This window comes from Mastigoproctus giganteus, chromosome 7 (genome assembly GCF_048544385.1).
Source record: "Mastigoproctus giganteus isolate SK-2022 chromosome 7, ASM4854438v1, whole genome shotgun sequence".
Taxonomy (NCBI): domain Eukaryota; kingdom Metazoa; phylum Arthropoda; class Arachnida; order Uropygi; family Thelyphonidae; genus Mastigoproctus; species Mastigoproctus giganteus.
Window position 1 is genome coordinate 211,802,796 of NC_143581.1, and position 21,458 is coordinate 211,824,253.

A 21,458-nucleotide genomic window follows, 5' to 3' on the forward strand; every position below is an offset into this window, starting at 1 on the left:
TAAAGAACATCACATACAACAAGATGTATGCTATGAGCATCACATAAATGATGTTTGCAACTCACTCACTAGTTTTCCAAATTTAATCATCATGCTGACACCATCTGTAACATAAGCAGCAATACGCTTCTGAATACTGTGATCAAATTCTTCTAGTTTAATTCTTCTAATGCTCTTAAAGTACTTTCTTCAGAAAATGATCCAGTAATTCATACCAATCCTAATCTCCAAAATTTGCCATCATCCACATGACTGTTTACATTTAAATAACTTCTGTTTTTCAAAAACAAATATTTGTCAAGAGATATACTAAACCTTGATCCTGCTTTTTTCTTTGCAGAAATTTCCTTTTGAACTTTGGCCTTAATGATATCATATTGTTTATATACGACATTCGTTACATCACTGGGATTTTGCAGGAAGAAAATACCCTTTGTCTCATATTGCCTGCCTTATAAAACTACTTCTTGTAATTGCATTTACAGAGAATCCATCCGCAGTGACAAGTTCTTAGAGTATCTTTTTCCTTAGCAAATTACATTAATATTTGCTTTCACTTACCAGTAGAAATGTTTTCTTCACTGGCCTCAATTGCTTTGCACTTACAAATTCCACTACCTGCTGACTCAGTTAATTTCTAATGAGTGCCTCTTTTGTAAATACCCAGTTAACCCACTCGTGGACCAACCTCCACACAGTAATGTGGAACCACACTTTTTACATTTTTCACTTTCTTCATTGGAGTTGTTAATAAAATATTGCCAAACAAATGATTTTGGATCAAACACTGGGAAGTTTAAAATAATAATAATAATAATAATAAGGCAATAAATATACCACGTTTTGTCTTGGTTACCAATTTCATCCAAAAATATGCAGAAATATCCTTATTTAACAAATTTTTCAAATGTTTCCCGTTTCTTTCTTGCCACAAAGCTGCTGAAGTGTAGTAAAATGTATCATCTGGCAAAGGAATACTTGCTGCATTGGTTTAAAAGCATTTATTAAACTGAAATATAGATAACTAATGTTTAAGTTTGAAATTTTGAGTTATATATCACATATTCCAACCCCTCTTTGAATACCTTATGCAGTTGATTGCATTTAATTTACAGAGAATACATTTACCCATATTCCAAAAAATAACAAAACATTTAACATATCTCACAGTCTCATTCTTTATTATTTACTATGGGTCTAAAAATATATAGTGATCATTCTTTATAATTTAAGTGTTAAATGTGTTGTTATTTTTTGAAATGGAGTTAAAAGTTTTCTTAATTCTTAATATGCACTAAATATTGGATTAAATATTTGAAATGTGTGGTATCCCTTGATTTTAAATTTAAATGTTATCTTTATTTCAGTTTAATAAATGCTTTATAACCCATGCTATAAAGAGTTCCTATGGCATTTGTTTTGTCTTGATCCTTTGCATATAAATGGTGCTGTTAGTGAACATATTAAAATTCTGGGTTTATTTACATAATGTCTTGTATATTGTACTAAAAAACTTGCAAACACAGAAATAAACATTATTTTACACTCAGATTATGTATACTAAAACAGTATAGAGATTGGCCCTTCCTTACCTGGTCTACTTTCCACTGATATACTAATTCCACTTTGTGCTATTCATTCTCAACATTATAGAAGGTTCCATATTTGATTGTAATAAAAAAACATCAGTAAAATGTGGTCACCAACCTTGTAATGATAAAAAAGCAATATCGCTTTTTTTGTACAGCCAGGCCTCATATAACGTGATTTCAATTAACGTGTTTTTCGGTTACTGCTATTTGAAAAAATTATACCACTTTTCACTTTACACAATGCAAATTTCCAGTTAATGCAATGCAATCTTTTTTTTTTTTTTTTTTTTTTTTTACATGATTAGTTGAAAAAGATTTGAATTGCATGCGTCAGATGGGCAATAAGCAAGCATTTGCCCGCTGCCCGCCTCAGTGTGTTCCATCAACCATTGGAAGAAGATATGTTACTTGTTTGTCTCCCGCTAATAAAGTTACTTGCAGACTTGCATTTAAAAATTCTAATTTATAAATGAGCCCAGATGAAAATGCTACCGCGAAGGAGATAACCGTGAAAAAACTAGAAAACTGAACTGAGCAAACTGAACTGAACTGAGCAAACTCTGGAAGAAGTTAATTTCTATCATTAATCTTATAGCAATAAAAAAACCACCTCTTTTCAAGATTTACTCATTTCCAATTGCTGTTTATAGGAGAACAGTAGAGTCGTTGTTTATTAAATACCTATATTAAATACCTATAAACCTGATTGTAAACTGAACTGAGCAAACTCTGGAAGAAGTTAATTTCTATCATTAATCTTATAGCAATAAAAAAACCACCTCTTTTCAAGATTTACTCATTTCCAATTGCTGTTTATAGGAGAACAGTAGAATCGTTGTTTATTAAATACCTATAACATATGTTTTTGGAATCTATTCAATTAAGTAGATGTGGGGAGGAAAAGAAATTGATTTTTATCCAAGTTCTGTATCCTTGAAAAATTCATATGTGATGGTGAATTTAACTTATTCTCATTGTGTAGTTTAAATTTTGTAATTTAAAACATGTAAACAAATATTTGAGCTGCTGATGTGCTTAGACTTGCATCTCCCTTTTCAAATGTTTAACAGCAATTGAAAATCATTAACCCCTAATAACCTCTCACAGATTAAACTGTTTGTTCATTTTGCAGATGACATTTGAAACATCCTCCCACACTTAACTCTCATAATTAGTAACAGAACTGTAATAGACAGACTTTTAAATCAGTTCAATGCATTCCATCCCAGATTAAAATACATACTTAAAATAGAAGAAAATGATAGTATAAATTTTTTATGACCTATCAGTATTAGAAAACAAGAAACAAAATTTAACTTCATGTATTTATAGAAAATGTACTTGTTCAGGTCAGTTCCTGCATTACAGTTCTCATCATCTATACATATTATTGGCAGCCCAAATATTTATTTATATGTTATGGAATATGTTCTCAATAACAAAACTTAAACGTCACGAGAATATATTAAATGCTAAACCACCTGTGAATTTTTCAAATATACAGAACTTGGATAAAATCAAGTTCCTTTCCCATCCCACCCACACTTAACTTGAATAGCATTGTTCAAAAATGTGTGACTAACATATAGACCACCATTTTGCTGTTCTCCCATAAATAGAATTCAAAATGAATAAAGCTAGAAAATAAGTGATTTTTCTTATTGCTACAAGATTAATTATAGAAATTAACTTCTTCCACAGTTCATTGTTAAGTTCAGTTCAGGTTCAGTTTACAATCGGTTTTCATTTAGGTTAAAAAACAGACACACTTCAGCTGGATTGCATTTCAGGATGAATAAGGTTGCTTTTTTGAACAACTTGCATCGCAAGTTTGTTTAAAAATTCTTCCATCTCTATTTTTATGATCATTGAATCCAGCAGACAGTATGGTGAGCTACTTAAAATGAAACTCTTTCTATTTTTTAATATTAAATTAGTAAGACACAGTAACTAGCAGCCATTGGGTTTAATTATAATCATTATTATAATGATTTGAAGTATGTATTTTTCTTTTTACTATATATTTTATTTATTTTCAACAACCTAAATTTTTTCAGTTATTGAACAAAGAATCCTCATAGTAACGAATGGGCCTGGTGTACTGAGGTCCATGGTATACGTGTATGTTATTAAAAGAATCCTCATCATAAACTTCAGATAAATTCAGATGTTCTTATAGGTTTCTTTCTAAGACAGTTTCCAAAAATTGTTTTCTCTGTACAGTGGGCATCAAAGACAGATATGAGAGATTTGCATTTTAATATGTACTCATTTATGCAACTTTATAATTCTTTTATAGGCTAGAGCAAGACACAAAGAATTGCAAAAACTGAGGGCTTTGTTGTCCTATGAAGAATCTAAAGCCCGCCGACAGAACAAAATAAAAAGCAAGAAGTGAGTTAATGTTGAAAATTTGATATATTAATTTCTTTAGAGTAATTTGAAAATATTAAAGTGGAGAAGGACATGGTAAGACAGTATACTGTATGATCTCACCCCCCCACCCAAATTAGTTACTGATCAGCCAGTATAATAAGTTTTTCAGTAATGCATAGCTATGTGTTACATATAAAATATCATGTAGGGTGCCAAGGTTAGCATTAGTAAAGGCACATGATGCAAAAAAACAAGCTTATACAGCATCAGCCAAAAAAAAAAAAAAAAAAACCCCTCCCCATTTCACCCATCTGTTCACTCCAAATGTTTGTCTACTTCAGCTTTAAATTTATTTAAACTATCAACTTCCACAACAACAGATGGAAGTCTGTTCCAGCAATCAAGTAGCTGCTGGCTAAAGGCAAACTTTCATACATCTATTCTACAACTGTCTTTCTCAATTTGAATCTATGCTCCCCCCCCCCTCAGGTTCTTAATCTGAGCAAGCAGAAGTATCTCGTCAGCATTGAGCCTGCTCAAACCATTGCCTTATACACCTCAATTAAATCATCTCACAGGTGCCCTGTCTGCAGACGCTGCAACTTGCTGAACTTAAGCCTTTCTTGGTAAGAGCACCCCTCTGTTCCTCTCACCAATCTTGTTACCCTTCTTTGTACTCGTTCTAGCAACTCTACATCCTTCCTAAAATGAGATTTTAATTTGCCTCCATCCAGCAAAAATCTTTTCTGACTTTGTTATGTCACAGTTTAAAATATTATGGTTAAGACCAATAATTTCAGCACCTACCGGAGGTATTAATATCCTTGACTAAAATCTTCTCTAATGCTTTTGAATCCACAGAATTAGTTTCTTTTGCCTTTGATGATCCAATATAAAAACAATTGTTATTTAGCATCATAATCGATAAAAAATAAGGTACCTGTTTATAAACAAATATCTTTTAGTCTCAGATATTTAAATTTTAGATTTATCTTTTGGAATGACTCCTTTTGCAATCCAATGTACATTGTATGCATCTTATTTTTGACTTGGATAGCTTCCATCTCTAAAATTGCATCATCATAACTTTCTTATCTCTCCACTGTCTCAGATTAATGGTGGATCCGATAATTTGATTCATTTTTAAATTTAAAACATTTGAGTAATTTTTAAAAATTAACTGCAAGAAGGATTGCCTAACCTTCTTCTTACATTGTGATCACTTTAATGAACTTAAAAAGAAAGAAATCCAAAATTTCACCTCAGACATGGTTAATGCATCAAATTTAATGAAAGCATGTCATCAGTTGACAAGCTAAACACAGTATACATCTCGGAAAACCACAATCAAAGTGATGATTAAAAATCTTCCTTCAAAAGGCAATGTTATCTTGGATCATATACCTCTCTTCATGATCAGAAAAGTGTTTATATAATTGATCTTCTTGTTTTAACTTTTTTCACCTAATGGGCACATTGCAAACTTTTATAATTACCTAAATGCAAAATTATTTCAAGCAATAAAGATATTAAGTAGATCTCAATCTCCTTTTCAGTCCTAAAGCTTCTTGAATGACATTTTCTCCCCACCATTATTAAATACTATTCCCATTCCAAACTAATATAAATTCACTTGAATATATATTCACATAAATTCAAATTTCGCATTTATACTAATAAATTCACTGTGAAATTAAAGACAGGTCCACTGAGACTAACTTGCTTATAATTAATTTATTTATTCTAAATACCTTTAACTCAGAAAAAAAGAAAAGTGTATATTATTGACATAATATACACTTTTGTTATTAATTCTATGTTATTAATTAATTCTACGTTTGATTCTGTCTCAATTCAACCTTTGCTTAATTTTCTCAAACATTTTTACCAACTTACTAGAAACCTTTTAAATTTTTCTCTAGCCTCCTGAAAGTAAAAGTTTTTATTTCTTATTCTTCATTAAATACTATTTTTTTTTTTTTTTTTTCTATGTTTATGGGACAGCAATGCAACAGAAAAGTATTATATTGTGCAGCAGTGGGAAAAGAGAGAAGAATTTTTACCAGGGAGAAGTAATATAAAATATGTCCCTTGGTTGAACCAGAGAGACTCTACCACCTCAGCCTATAAAACTTGGATTAATGAAGAATGAATTTTGTTAAGAATTATATAGCATCAGCCAAAAAAAAAAAAAAAAAAAAAAACCTTCTCATTTCACCCATCCACTCGCTCCAGATATTTTTATAGTTCTACCATGAATCTATTTAAGCGATCAATTTTTACAATGACAGATGGAAGTTTGTTCCAACAATCAACCACCCACTGGCTAAAGGGAAACTTCTGCACATCTATCCTACAACTGTCTTTAAGGTTACAACTTTAAGTTAGTTGGGGTACAACCAACTTAAAGTAGTGAAATGTAGTTATAGGTAAAAGTACAATTTGATGGGAATTCTGGCAGTATAAAACTTAGAATTTGTAAGTTGAACAGTAAATTGATTACAAAAGTAATGGGCATCTGCAAATTACACTCATGCTACCAAATGTATTGAAAAATGATTTGCAAGACTGCTAGCAGGAGACATGCACATCATCAGTTTTCCACAATCCATCAAGGTAAATTGCTATCAGCAGCATACATTTTGCCATTGAATATCATGAAAAAAGATCAGCTATATGAATGGTCTGGTATCCTTATATTTAGCAACTGATGATGTTAGTTACCAACAGCAAATTCTAAATGGAAAGCATTCAAAGAATTAATCTTGGAAGCTACTAGGCTTTTCATAACTAAGAAATATTGTTCAAGGTTTAGGCCTAAATAGATGTCAGATGAATTAATGAGACTCATGAAAGAGAAGAAAAATGCATGGGATGCATATAAGTTATCAAGTGACACGGAAGCCTATGGTAAATATAAGCTACTCTGTAATAAAGTCCCAAAGGAGTTTAAGCAGGCAAAGGCAGATTACGAGAAATCTTTGGCAAAGGATGCAAAGAGAAACAGCAAAGAGTTCTTTACTTATGTAAACTCAAGAAGGAAGGGGATGAATCAGATTGGTCCACTTGATATCGATGGTTTGCCTGTTGATGGTCCTGCTCAGGTAGCTGACAAACTGAATGAGTATTTTGCTTCTACATTCGCACATGAGGAGTTATTCAGGGAGGAGGATGCCAGACGTTTATCAAATTCAAACAAGGAACTAAATTATTTTGTAATAACTGAGAGAAAAGTGGAAGAGAAATTGTTGAATTTAAACATAAGGAAAGTACCTGATGTGGATGGGATCTATCCAGTTATAGTAAAGGAGGCGGCAAAGGAAGTAAGCAAACCCTTATCCATAATTATGAGAGCTTCCTTGGACTCAAGGAAGGTCCCCATGGACTGGAGATGTGCAAATGTGACCCCCATTTCATAAAGGAAGATCAAAGGGTGACACAAGTAATTACAGACCAGTTAGTTTAACTTCTGTTCTGGGTAAAATAATGGAATCACTGGTTAAAGATGCATTGCAGGATCATCTAGACAAGACTGCAGCAATAATTCAGACAAAGCATGGGTTTGTTAAGGGAAAGTCTTGTCTGAAAAATTTGATTGGATATTATGATGTGGTTACAAAGGAACTGGATGCAAAAAATAATTTTGATATCATATACTTGGATTTCAGGAAAGCTTTTGACACTGTTGCACATGGAAGACTACTTTATAAATTTGAGCAGTATGGCATTAAGGGAAAATTGCTGCTATGGATAAAGGGATGGTTGAGCAGGAGAAGATAGAGTGGTAATCAATAGACTCAATGAAATGGGAAGGGTTTTTTTTTTTTTTATTTATTTATTTTTTTTTTTTGGCTGATGCTTTATAAGCTTGCTTTCTTGCATCACATGCCTCTACTTATGCTAATAAAGTTTTTTAGCTATGGCTTATGTTTTTACGGTACCTCCGAAATCCGTATGGTTCAAGTAAAGTGAATTAAGAATTGTAATTAAAGTTTAAAAATGCCCTAAGGAAAGAAGAAGTGCACTACTCTTTTCTCAGTTTGTTGAATAAACAGTGATATAGGTTAAAACCTGAACTAAAAACCAAGAGTCTTGATGTGAGTCTTAAAGCTTTTGAAAAGCATTATCAGTTATACCGTGAAAAGAAATGTGAACTTTTATAGTAAACTCAACTCCCAGGGTGTATTGTTGAATCATGTATAGGGAATTTAATATGTGCTAGACACCGTTTGGCAAAAGGGTTGTTGGTAATTTTGTATTTAGAATCTCATATGGTGAATTTTGTCGGAACCATTGAACATTTAAGGCTTCATATTGTATCAATTTGTGACTAGATTTTAGTTTTATTTTATTGCTGAATCTATTTGAGGGATGTGGCTATGAGATTGTGCATTTTGGCTGAGCTCTGTGCGGAATAGTTTGACTGAAGGCCGTTGTTATGATAATAAGCTCTAATATTTACTGTTCTGGTTGATCCAGACTTAACAGTTTTGCTACCTATGTAGTATGTTAAATATCAGATCAACTGTAAAGTTGATCTGATATTTAATAAGATATATTATATTATTTATATCTTGAATATTGTATCTACATGTTTCTTTCTATTATGTTAAATAGTATCCCTAGTCTATTATGTTAAATAGTATCCCTAGGCAAAAACACTAGACGTTTCGTTTAAATGAGCACAAACTGCCATTTGATGATTCAAGGAGACTGACAGTTTAAAGGGCAAACCATGATCAGGATGACTGTACGTAACAACGGAAGCACAAGATGAGACCGTTACACTGATTTCTAAACACATTTGACGATCTGAGGCTGAGTTCAAGAGGAACAGAAAAACTCCCATGTCTACATCCACTCTAAAACTTCATCTTAAACAAGTAGGACTTCATGGTCATGTAGTGGGCCAAAAACCCTTATTAAAACTGGAAAATCAAAAGAAATGGTTAACTTGGGATAAGAGCCATCAGGGCGCCTCCGTAACCAGGTGGGCAGGAGCAGCAGTGCTTAGCACACGCTTCTTGATTAGACTGGGGTTCGAGCCCATGACCATCAAATATGGAGGATGCGGAAAGGTCAGGGAATAACCACCGCATATTCCCGGAGCAATATGGCCTTAGTTGCTAATGCTCCTAAAAACCAAATAACAAAAACAACAACAAGAGCCATCAGAATTGGACGTTTGATAATTGGAAAAAACGTACTGTGGACAGATGAATCCAAATTTGAAATTTTTGGATCCAAGCATAGAGTTTATGTGAGATGGTCAACTGAAAAAAAAAAAAAAAAATGGCGCCACATTGTTTAGTACCTGCAGTTCAAGCACGGTGGTTCATGATCTGGGGTTGTTTCTGTTTTTCTGAAGTGAGTGACATCATCAGAATTGAAGGAATTTTGAGAAAAGAAGGCTATAAAACATTCTTCAACTTTGTGGAAGAAATTTTATTTCAAGGCAGTGACCCAAAGCACAACTCTAAACTGTGCAGGGACTTTCTAGCAACCAAACAACAGGAGGGTATAAAGTATGTTTGTGTCAGACGGCACCTGGGATTTCTCTCATCTCCACGTGTGTTTCGCTGTATCGAGGACAGTACGCTGTCAAGCCAGAGACTTGAAAGTGTGTGGACCATGTCTGTGCAGTGTGATATGTTGTGCCCATTGTTTGTCCAGCTTATTGCCTGCCAGGAACCTAGTGGGCCCCGACGTTGCCCATATCTTGCCACATGGAGGCTAGCTAGGTGTATCGAGTATCACAACAAATTGCTCTGGCAGGTCCTGCCACCTAGTTTCCTGGGATTTCAGTGGCTAGGACCTATTAAAAAAAAAAAAAAATTATGCGTTTGACATTAATGCTTAATGGGATTGCTGTTAGGAAATCGCTGGTTGGGGTCGAACGCTAAAGAGATGTGTTAAACGCCTAACACGTCAGGCAAAATTTTGATGTTATTAAATTTAGACATGTGAGGCTATATGCTAGATAAAAGCTAATAGTGTTAGTTGTCTTAGAGGTTTACACGAAACCAGTAGAATTTAGATGTTGATTAGAATTTGGCGGCATTGTTAAAGGGTATACTCGGTCGATTTAGTGAGGGGGAGACTGAAGACTGGGGGGGGGGAACAGATAGAAGAACCAGGCAAAGTATGGGGATAGGCAGGGAGGAGAGGAGACAGAGATCCGTCTCCTCCCTCCCCTGCGTGGGGATGGGGTTTTTTTAGCATTAGCATTAGTAGAGGCATTGGATGCAAGAAAGCAAGCTTATGCAGCATCAGCCAAAAAAAAAAAAATAAATAAATAAAATAAAATAAAATAAATAAATAAAAAATAACCACTTCCACCTCACCCCTCTGTTCGTTCGAAATACCTGTCCAGCTGAGCCTTAAAACTTATTTAGGCTATCAACTTCCACGACAAGGGGTGGAAGTCTGTTCCACCAACCAACCACCCGCTGGCTAAAGGCAAATTTCCGCACGTCTATCCTATAGGCATCTGTCTTTCTTCAATTTGAATTTATGCCCTCTCAGGTGATTATTCTGAGCAAGAGGGAGAATCCCATCAGCATTGAGCATGCTCAAACCATTCAAGGCTTTATACACCTCTATCAGATCACCTCGCTGGTGCCTAGTCTCCAGACACTGTAATTTGCAAAACTGAAGCCTTTCTTCGTAAGAGCACCCCTTTGTTCCATTCACTACTCTTGTTGCCCTTCTTCTGTGTACTCGTTCCAGCAGCTCTACATCCTTCTTGAAATGAGGCCTCCAGACCTGTATACAGTACTCTAGGTGTGGCCTGACCATTGCCTTATACAAGGGAATAATCACCTCCTTATCCCTGCTAGAAAAATTCCTATATATCATTGACAATACACCATGAGCTACTCTTGCAGCCCGTCTGCACTGCTCAGAGAACTTCATATCTGCCTGCACAACCACCCCCAGGTCCTTTTCATTCTCTACCACTGTCAGTGTAGTACCACAGAGTTGATACGTTGCTCTGGGGTTGCTGTTTCCCATATGTAGTACTTTACATTTGTCAATGTTAAACTTCATTTGCCACCTCTCAGCCCATCTGCTCAACCTTTCCAGATCCTGTTGCAGCAGCATAGTGTCAGTAGTGTCCTTGACAACCCTGCCAACCTTCGTATCGTCTGCAAACTTGGACATTAAGCTTGATATACCATCATCATCAGTATCATTTATAAATACAGAAAACAATAATGGACCCAATACTGAACCCTGAGGGACTCCACTAATAACATTAGTCCACGATGAGCAGTGTCCATTGATTACCACTCTCTGTCTTCTCCCCCTCAACCACCCCTTTATCCATAGCAGCAATTTGCCTCCAATGCCACACTGCTCCAATTTGTGCAGCAGTCTTCCATGTGCAACAGTATCAAAAACCTTTCTAAGATCCAAGTATATAATATCAAAGTTATTCCCTGCATCCAGTCCTTTTGTGACTGCATTATAGTATCCAATCAAATTGGTCAGGCAAGACTTCCCCTTAACAAAACCATGCTGTGTCCGAGCTATAACTTTTAAAGGGAACCAGATTAGAGTACCCAGTTCAGATCTCCAATGGCATGTTGGCAGCAAAGCCACAGAATGTCTTCGTCAGTGTCATGTCCAAGCAGAGTCGAATCCGGTATGAAGGTCAAGCTGCCCATCCCGCTCCGGGGGTGGGATATGTTAGTTGGCAGTGGGGAACCCACCAGGCGAGGGGGACAACAAGAGGGCAATGATGAGCTGGAACCAGTTTGTTGAAAACTAGTTGTTAATTTAAAAATTTTTATTCAAACAAATGTTATAACATGATCTCAAAACCAAATAATATTACTTTTATAAAATGGTATATAAAATAAACTTCAAATGTCAAGGAACACAAATTTCTAGTAGTTAAAGAGCTGTTTCTATAACAGATGGGGCAAGAGTTATCTTACAATGGTGTGTGTGTGTGTGTGTGTGTGTGTGTGTGTGTGTGTGTGTGTGTGTGTGTGTGTGTGTGTGTGTGTGTGTGTGTGTGTGTGTGTGTGTGTGTGTTTCTTATTTGTTGCAGGTTACATTCAAGTTCATCCTGACATGACACAAATGTGTACTTTATTATTTTAATAACTGGAGTCACCAACATTCTTAAAAAATATATATATATTTTTTTTTTTTGTAAAAATCCCAAACATTAGACTTTAATTTCTGCAAATTGTATTTTTTCAGTAAATCTGTATGAAGAGAGGTTGTTCCAGAAAATAGAAATTAAGGGAATAAATGAGGAAGAAGAAAAGTTGGTTTTGTGAGTTTGAAGTTGGATAGTAAAAGGATGCTGACTGGTTGTGGCATATGTTCACACTGGTTTGGAAGAGAGAGGCAGGAATTATAGAAGCTAATTCAGAAGGACAATTCCCATGGAAACATGTATAGAAAAGGCATGCAACAGAATATCTATGAGACAGACAGTGGAGAGACTTTGATAGAGATGGGTCATTAATTTAACTGTCATTTTACTGTCCTCTTTTCGACTAATTCAGCTCATTCAACTAACTGTTCTGTTTTGAATGGAGTCTAAGAAGCCTGAGAGCGGTTTTGGGGGCACAGCCCCAGATGTGGGAACAATATTTCATGGTAGGGTGGATTTTCAATTTGTACAGTGTGAGCAGCTGTTTGGAAGAAAACTAATGCTGAGAGCAAAAGAGAAAGCCCAGTTTTTTTGATGCAGAGGAAGAAATATTTGTGCTGTGCTTATGCCAAGATAGAAGTCAGGGTAATTCCTAACAGAGATATGTGATCTTGTCTAGATATCTGAGTATCATCAAAGATAAGCATAGGAGGAGAAGAATCCTTTTTTTGAGAAATATATGACAGGACTCAGTTTTAGAAGGATTAAAATCAACTAAGTTATCTTTGCCCCACTGGAGAAATTCTTGGAGGTCAGCATTTAAGGAATTGGTAGTGGATATTTGAGAAGTTGAAGCTGTTTGTGCAGAGCAAGGTTTCTCAAACTGGAAGTTGGAATGCTGTGTGCTATCATCAGCAAAACTATGGATAGGATTTCTGGGCAAAGGAAAAAGGTCATTAATATACAAGAAGAAAAGGATGGGAGAAAGTTGAACCTTGGGGAACACCAGCATTAGTGAAGAAGTCAGACAACAGAAATCTGTCTACTGTCACCTGCAGTGAGTGGTCAGAGAGAAAACTGGATACCCAAATACAAAAGAAAAGTTGGCAAACCATAAGATGATAACTTATTTAGAAGGCCTTTATGCCAAACACGATCAGAAGCTTTGAAATGTCAAGAGCAATTGCTTGAGTTTCACCAAACTTTTCCATTGAATTTGTCCATAACTAACATAACATAAGCCAGAATATCACCAGTGGATCGACGTTGATGAAATCCATACTGGTGATTGTTGATCAGATGGAAAGTTTCTAGATAGTTTAAGAGTTGGTAATTAATTGATTTCTCCATTACTTTAGAAGGAAAAGAAGTAAATGCAATGGGACGGTAATTGGGTGGGAGGGATTTGTTACCCTTTTTAGGAACTGGCTGGATATGAGCAAATTTCCAAACAGAAATGAAAACCCTTGTAGAATAAGGTGTAAAAAGGCAACACAGAACAGAGTAAGCTCAGAAGCACAGGTTTGTTGTTTATTGCATTGTATACTTCAACATGATTATATTACACTTTTTATTTTTAATGACCTAAATAGTTTACATGTAATATTTCATAATACAAAAATAATAAGGCATTTGTTTCTTAAACATTATTATGGTTTGCTTACTCATACTTCTTTGTTTCAAATGTTTGCTTACTCGTATCATCTTTTTTCAAATGTATATACACCTAATTCTGTTTTTACACGATAGATACGTTCCTGAAAAATACGTGTAAAAAAAATTCGTGTAAAAAAAGACATTGTATTTATGGAAGAAATGAAGATTGGTTCAGGATCTAAAAAAATCAGTAAAAATAATTTAAAAAAAAACACATAAAATATTCGTTTTAAGCTTATTATTTTATTTCAACAAAATACACATGTAATAATATGTAATTAAAATGTACTAAAATAAATTTGTATGCATATGAAATGAAAAAAAATTCTTCATGAACAAAAAAAATCTGTTTTACATATAACAAGATTTTATTCATTTTCCACTTTCTGATAATAAACGGCGCATACGTTTGCGTACGACTGGAATATCACTGCCATCACTAGAAATGTTGTGGACATCGTCTTCTTCCTCTATTAATGAAATTCTTTCTGTGATCTCTTCAGCAAAATCAGCACGAATCTCCTCTGGTGCTGATGTTTCACCGGTTTTACGAACGAATTCAGTTATTAATCGTTGTGTTCGTGTTTTGGTTAGTCCGTTATATAATTCTCTGTAAGAGGCTGTCAACAACTTCAGTTCGCGTTGAAACTTCCCAGCGCGTTCCTCATTAGGGTCATGTTTGACAAAATGATTACCTAATTTTCTAGCCAGTTCCAGACCTTCTTTTATTAAATCTGCATTTAGAACAGGATCATTTTCTTCATTATCACTACGTTCTGTGGGATAAGGAGTCCCAAGGACAACCTCTAATATTTCATCTTCGCTTAGGGCTTTGTCGGTTAACAATTCATCAATATCTTCAAACGATAGATCATCGAATCCTTCTCCACCAATTTTGTGTGCCATTGTAATGATGTTGGGAAATTCGGTCGTATTAGGGATGATGGGATCTTTGCTTTTTACACATTGTGGCCAAACCGCTTTCCAACACGCATTTAAAGTTGCTGGTTTTAATTCAGTTAACGCTAATCCAACTTGATTGATACAATCCATAATTGAGAATTTCTTCCACACATCAATGACTGTTAGTGTTTCATCATTCAGTTTGTCCAAAACGTGTTGGAATGTTCGTTTTACGTAATATGTTTTAATTGTCGCAATTATACCTTGGTCTAGCGGTTGTATCAAAGATGTAGTATTAGGTGGCAGAAATAAAATTTGTACGTTTGGGTGTTCCAAGACAGGATGGCCGGGTGCATTGTCAAGAATCAGAAGAACTTTAAATTCGAGACCTTTCAAATTCATATAACGTCTGACTTCTGGGACGAAACATTTGTTGAACCATTCTGTAAAAATAGTAGTGGTCACCCAGGCCTTCTTGTTTGCCATCCAGTGAACAGGCAATTTATTGATATCTACACCTTTCATTGAACGTGGGTTTAGGGCTCGATTTACCAGCAGTGGTTTCAACATACGATCTCCTGAAGCGTTGGAGGAAAATAATAAGGTCACTACAGTTTTCTGCGATTTGGCTACATACGTTCTGTTCGGCATTCGTTTCCAGAAGAAACCAGTTTCATCTGCATTCCACACTTGATCAGGAGTGTATCCTCCATCTTCAGTAATTTTTGCAAGTTCCTGCGGGAATACTTTAGCAGCCGATTCATTTGCAGATGCAGTTTCACCTTTAATTTTTATATTATGAAGAGCATTCCTTTTAAGAAACCCTGTCATCCAACCTGTACTCGCAGAAAATTCATACTTTCTGTTTAACTGAGATGAAGTGCTTGGCTCCTTTTCTTTAATGTCTGTAAATTCTTAGTGCTGTTTGCTTGATGGCATTTCCATCTACTGGTACTCTTTTTTGTGACTGATCTTCTATCCACATTACCAGGGCCTTTTCCATTTTTTTCCTTGACAATATCTCTTGTATATGATGATGAATTAACACTTACTTTTGTTCCAGAACATACCGACTTCCTAATTGCAGCTTCATTTTTCTTAATAGTTCTTACGGTAGCTTCATGTACACCAAAATGCCTTCCTACAGACGTAGCCCCTTGTCCAGTTGCAAGACGATCTAAAATTTGAATTTTAAGTTCCAAAGAAATCGCTTTCCTTTTCATTTTGGTAATAGGCGAATTATTCGACATTATATAAGGGCTACCGAAAAATATCTCAGTTATAATTAATAAAAAAAGGTATGAAAATTTTGTAAACTTACAATTTATTGACTATCGGCAAAATTAATAAATTTATATGTGCACAAATTTCACTAAAGATTCTTTCACTTTGAAATAGAGCTTACTACTACATGTCTGCTGAAGATACAATGCACGAATATCGTAGATGTGCACAAAATTAATAAAAACGTTGATGATTCATAGATACCTAGACGTAAACATTGGTAAGCAAAAGCACGCGTTTCAAAACGCAAACACTAGCTGTTATCCAATCTATTGATGCGTGTAATATAGAAATGATACTAATATGCCACAAATAAAAAAAAAATTTCTTAGAATTTAGGCAAAAAAAAATTCATAGAAATCGTGTTAAATCAAAATGACTCGCGTAAAAAGAGAATGAAATATTTATTTTGAATTCGTGTTAAACCAAATTCGTGTAAAAAAAGTTCGTGCAAAAACAGAATTAGGTGTATTTCAAATTCATTTAATTAAACCTTTTTTTACTTTTTTCTCTTGTAATAAACATCTAAATTTTTTTTTTATATTGTTATTGTTAAGTATGATTCTGAATAGCTTAATGCATTGCTACTTCTTTTGGAGAAAAGTTCAAAAAAATACATACTGCATTATATTCCTTAAATCAGAACTTTTTTGTAGGAAACCGGTTGTTAAAATTTTGGCAGCTCGTCATGCAGGAAGGGGGTATTGCAAATTACGGTGTGGCCACCCTAATTGCCTGACTTAAACCCAATAGCTTTTATGGGATCACCTGGCCTGTCAAGTCCACAAAATCTGGCCATCTTTGCAAAATTTATGGAAACATTGCAGATTGTCATTTTGGCTGCAAAATTTTCAAAATTTTTTGAAAGTCCTACACTTTATCATGTACCATTCCTTCAGCTTTCATTATTTATATATAGCATCATAAAATAAATAACATCAACAAATATGCTGCTTTTTGAAATAGCATATTTCCTGATGTAACTCACATACAAAATGTGTTCTGCTACTCTTATTCAAACCATATTGTATGTAAACATCAAAAGTGAGAATTATTTTACTTAAATTTATTTATTTATTTTTGTTTTTATTAAACTAAAGTCTTCTTGTTAAACTTAGTGTTGGCTCCTCTTCCCCCCTTCCCTTCAGTGATTGCTGAACTCAGCACTTGTGCAACTGCTTGAAAAAAATGAATTGCTTTAAAAAATTATTGAAAAAATGACATTGAAATAATATGTACATAAGAAATTTAAAGCATGAAAAAATAATATTTAGGAAGGATGTAAGGTGTCATTCATAATAGCTATTGACAGTGAAACAACATAAAGGGAAGGAAAATGGTAACCATCGTCACTGTCCAAACAGAAGATTAAAAAATAAAATTTAAAAAAATGCACTTAAGCAAACACTGAGGTAAAGGGTTATTTATTTATTTATTTTTTTTTTATCTCTTATCTGAGCATAGCATAGGAGCAACAACTGTTTGCAGCAATTTTGCTTAAAGTAATCACTGAAATGCCATTGTTTGAAAGTCACTGGAGTCATTCATCTGTGATTTAATCACCATTAGAAATATTCTTTCAGAGAGTAACTGGAGTCTTTTAGGAATACACAAACAGTGGTTTGTGTATTCCTGTCTTATCTGGTTTATTTTAGATTATATTTTTACCAATGTACATGCTGTGTAGTAGACTTGCAAAGTAACCGCTGTGTGCATTAACCTTGAATGCACATATATTATAAATATATTTTGCTTTGAGCAGTGGTGAGTTATGTTTTTATCATTATAACCTTTGATCGCAGTTTTCCCAGTTTAAACCTGCTGCTGCTATTGAAAAGTGAATTAGATCAGAGTGGACTTGACTTGGAGACCTTTTTGATATGAAAAACCTTTCCTACATTGAAAATCATTTCCAAAAGGATTTTATGTGGAAAGGTTTGAAAAACATCTTGATAGATATTTATTCCACATACACCTGCAGAGGTTGGATGGCAGGGGGGGCTATTCATTTGTCCCATGCAGATGCTTGCATTAAAAATGTAGTGAAATTGCTAACAGATTAAACAGTTTATTTCCATCCTTTTTTTTTTTTTTTTTTTTTTCTTCTTAAATGATGTTAGAATTGAAAATTACGTGATCAGTTTAAATAAATTTAAAATTTAATTTTCAGATATCATCGTATTCTAAAGAGAGAGAGGCTGAAAAAGCAGTTGAAAGAGTTTGAAGAGTTGCAGAAAACAAATCCTGAATTAGCCAAAGAAAAATTTAAAGAATTAGATAAACTGAGAATTTTGGTAAGGTTTTATTTCTGTCAAATTAGGAAAATTCTGTCATATATAGAAATGAAGATTTACTCCATAGTAGTAAGTGAAGTAATCTTTGTTTAAGTGATGATTATTCCATTTGAATTAATTCAAATGAAGGATTGTTTAAATGTTGAAATAATCCATTATGGTTACAAATAATAAAAAAGGATAACCTAATGTGCACCAAGCAAATTGTCAGTTAGTATATCTTCTAAGAGACATCCTGTTGGATTCAATAGATATTAAATTAACAACAGTATGTACTACATTATAAAAAAAAACATACATTATTTATTAAAAATATTGTTTAAGCCAATTTGTACCTCTGTAAATTTAGTGCCTCAGATGATATTGATGGGTAACATCACTTTTATCAGAGGTACTGAACATTGGGTTGTAAACAACTCTGTCAGTCAGGGAAGCATGACATCACCAGTCATCTGAGACCCATAAGTTACTGAAACAATGACAGACTATGTATAAGTATAGTGCAAAAGCTTCAATAATACATAGCCAAATCTGAATTAACAGAATGTTAGCAAAGTGGCATTGTTTTAAGTTATATCTCATATTGTGAATACTTTCACGAGTTGCCATGATATTGCACTACTTCGAATAAGTAACGCTTCACCCGTGGAGAAGACTAATGTTACTTATTCTCAGATGGATACCACCACCCAGACGGCACCGTTTCGGGGCTATTTGGCCCTTCTTCGGTGGGTGGGTATGCGGCAACTCATTGTGAAGGTATTCACAATATGAGATATAACTTAAAACGATGCCGTTTTGCTAACATTCTGTTAATTCAGATTTGGCTATGTATTATTGATGCTTTTGCACTATACTTATACATAGTCTAGACTTTTCCATAGCTTGAGGCTTCAGCCCTAAATGCTTTATATATGAAACAATGACATTAAGATACAGCCTGTAATGGTAAAACAAGTGGAATGCAGTCCTATTAAGTGTTAGGCTAGACAAAAAGAGAGAGAGCTTAAAATGGGTGAATTTCATGCCCTTAGTTATTCCAGTGTCATGCATCCTGCAACCAACAGTGGTACATGTTAAATTGGTAACATGTTAAACAAGGAATGAAAAACATAAACACTGTAATCATTTAAAGTACACTTGAAAGAGAAAAAAAAAAAAAACAATTACACAACCAATCAAAGGTAACTTCTACTGAAGAAACTTTGTACTAACTAAGGTGATGAAATTCAGGTTGAATTAATAAAGTAGTTAAGGTAGTGTAATGATAGTGCTACTACACTTATGTCTGAACAGACATAAGTATTATATTTGGAGATGAGAGGGAAGCTGATGTAACCTAACACAATTACATATCTGCATTTAGAGCAAGGGAGATAGTGTTCCCTGAGAACTGGTGGATAACAAAAAATATAACCAAATTTAAGATATCAGTGTTTCTGTGTATGAATAAATGTTTCGATAAGAATCTTTATTAAGTGTTTCAACTCATCTGTTAAAAGTTTGGCAATATTATACTCAGATAAGCCTAGCTAATATATTATGAATTTATAGTGAATCTTTCTGGTTAATGATTTACTGAAATAGGTTGTGATCTCCTTTAAAAATGTTTAAATTATGGTGTAGCACTAAACAAGTTCCATATAATGAATATATCATTCATGCACAGGCTGAATTAAATAGCATATAAACAAGAAACATATATTCCAAAAAATTAACAGCATTATAAATAAAGAACCAGAATTATACTCTACCTTTCTAAAGATGAATTTAAAAGTGTGACATAATAAAATTTTTGTTGCATTGGCTCAACAGAATAAAAATGATAAAAATGCATCAACAATGCACAACAATGTTATACTTTTGTGGACCCAGTCCATAGGTTTTACTCAGACAAGTCCAGCTTATAGCAATTTATTATGACTCTTTCATGTCACTTCTTAACTGAAACAAATTGCGATCTTCACAAAGGTTTAAACTATAGTTTAGCACCAAAAAAAAAAAGTTCCATATAATGATAACATCATTTGGATACAATCGAAATGTAATAGTAATGTAAACGAAAAACTAATATTACAACAAATTAACAGTATTATAGATAAAAAAAAAATACATGATGTGATAAAAGTTTTGTCACAATGACTCAACAGAATAAAACTGATTTTAATAGTAAAAAGAAAAATATAAATTAAAACAATAAAAATATTTGCATTAATAAAGGATAAAAAATTCAAAAAATATATATATACAAATCCACATAAAAAGAGAGGAGCTTTCAGAGCTGTATGCAGTAAAAATTCTTACCACATAACAAAGAGACAGCAGTAACATGGCAAAATGGCACATTGTATTCAAAACTAAGAAGAGAGGAGGAGGAGGTGGGGGGGAAATAAAAGTCATTTTTGTTGTTCCAAAAACAAATGAGCAATTAATGCCTCATAGGTGCTGTGCCAGAAACCTTCATTGTGTAAGATAGTGGACTCCATAAAAGGATAGGGCGCCTCCGTAACCAGGTGGGAAGGAGCAGCAGTGCATAGCACACGCTTCTTGATTAGACCGGGGTTCGAGCCCGTCACCACCAAATACGGAGGATGCGGAAAGGTCAGGGAATGACCACCGCATATCCCGGAGCAATATGGCCTTAGTTGCTAATGCTCCTAAAAACCAAATAACAACAAAAGGATACATCCTATTGTGGAGTCCATTATTTACATTGGGACTTGATGTAAAAATATGGAAGGTCTCAGCCAAAAATGAATATGATAACTGTATATGTATCAACCTTAGGATAATCAAGTCAACCATGATGCTCACTCCAGCAGTGCCTCAGCAAAGGCTGAGTGGGCAAAGTTAGCTGTATGGATAGCTCCCTCGATTTCAGATATCAGGTCCTCAACTGTCCTCCAAATTGTTCATTTGTTCACTCACCTGTAACTGAAGTTACAGGTGAGTGAACATAATGTCAGATGCCTGTCTATCTTCTTTCCCCTCTGAATTGGCAGCAACAGTTTATCTGCTCCACTATCTAGGTGTCTCTGAACATCTTGCATGAATGCTGTACAGCTATCATATTCATTGTACCTAGCTTCCTGGAAGGAGGTCCTGCTCCATCATCACACACTTCAAAACCTCCATCCCACTGTTTATGCAGAGTACAGTTGTCTGTCATGTGCATTGTCCTGATTGTGGGGTTATTATACTGTAGAAATCTTCTAGAAGGGTTGAGAACCAGAGATCAGA

The 21,458-nt window shown here is 34.4% G+C and overlaps 1 protein-coding gene across 1 annotated transcript in view; it reads left to right on the forward strand.

Annotated features, from left to right (window-relative positions):
• LOC150083651 (U3 small nucleolar RNA-associated protein 14 homolog A) overlaps nt 1-21,458 on the forward strand; it is a 114,970-nt gene that overhangs the window by 66,701 nt on the left and 26,811 nt on the right. Inside the window, exons 10-11 of the mRNA XM_090377418.1 lie at nt 3,892-3,986; nt 18,095-18,218. Coding sequence (XP_090233544.1) covers nt 3,892-3,986; nt 18,095-18,218 — 219 coding nt within the window. The remainder of the gene's footprint in view (nt 1-3,891; nt 3,987-18,094; nt 18,219-21,458) is intronic.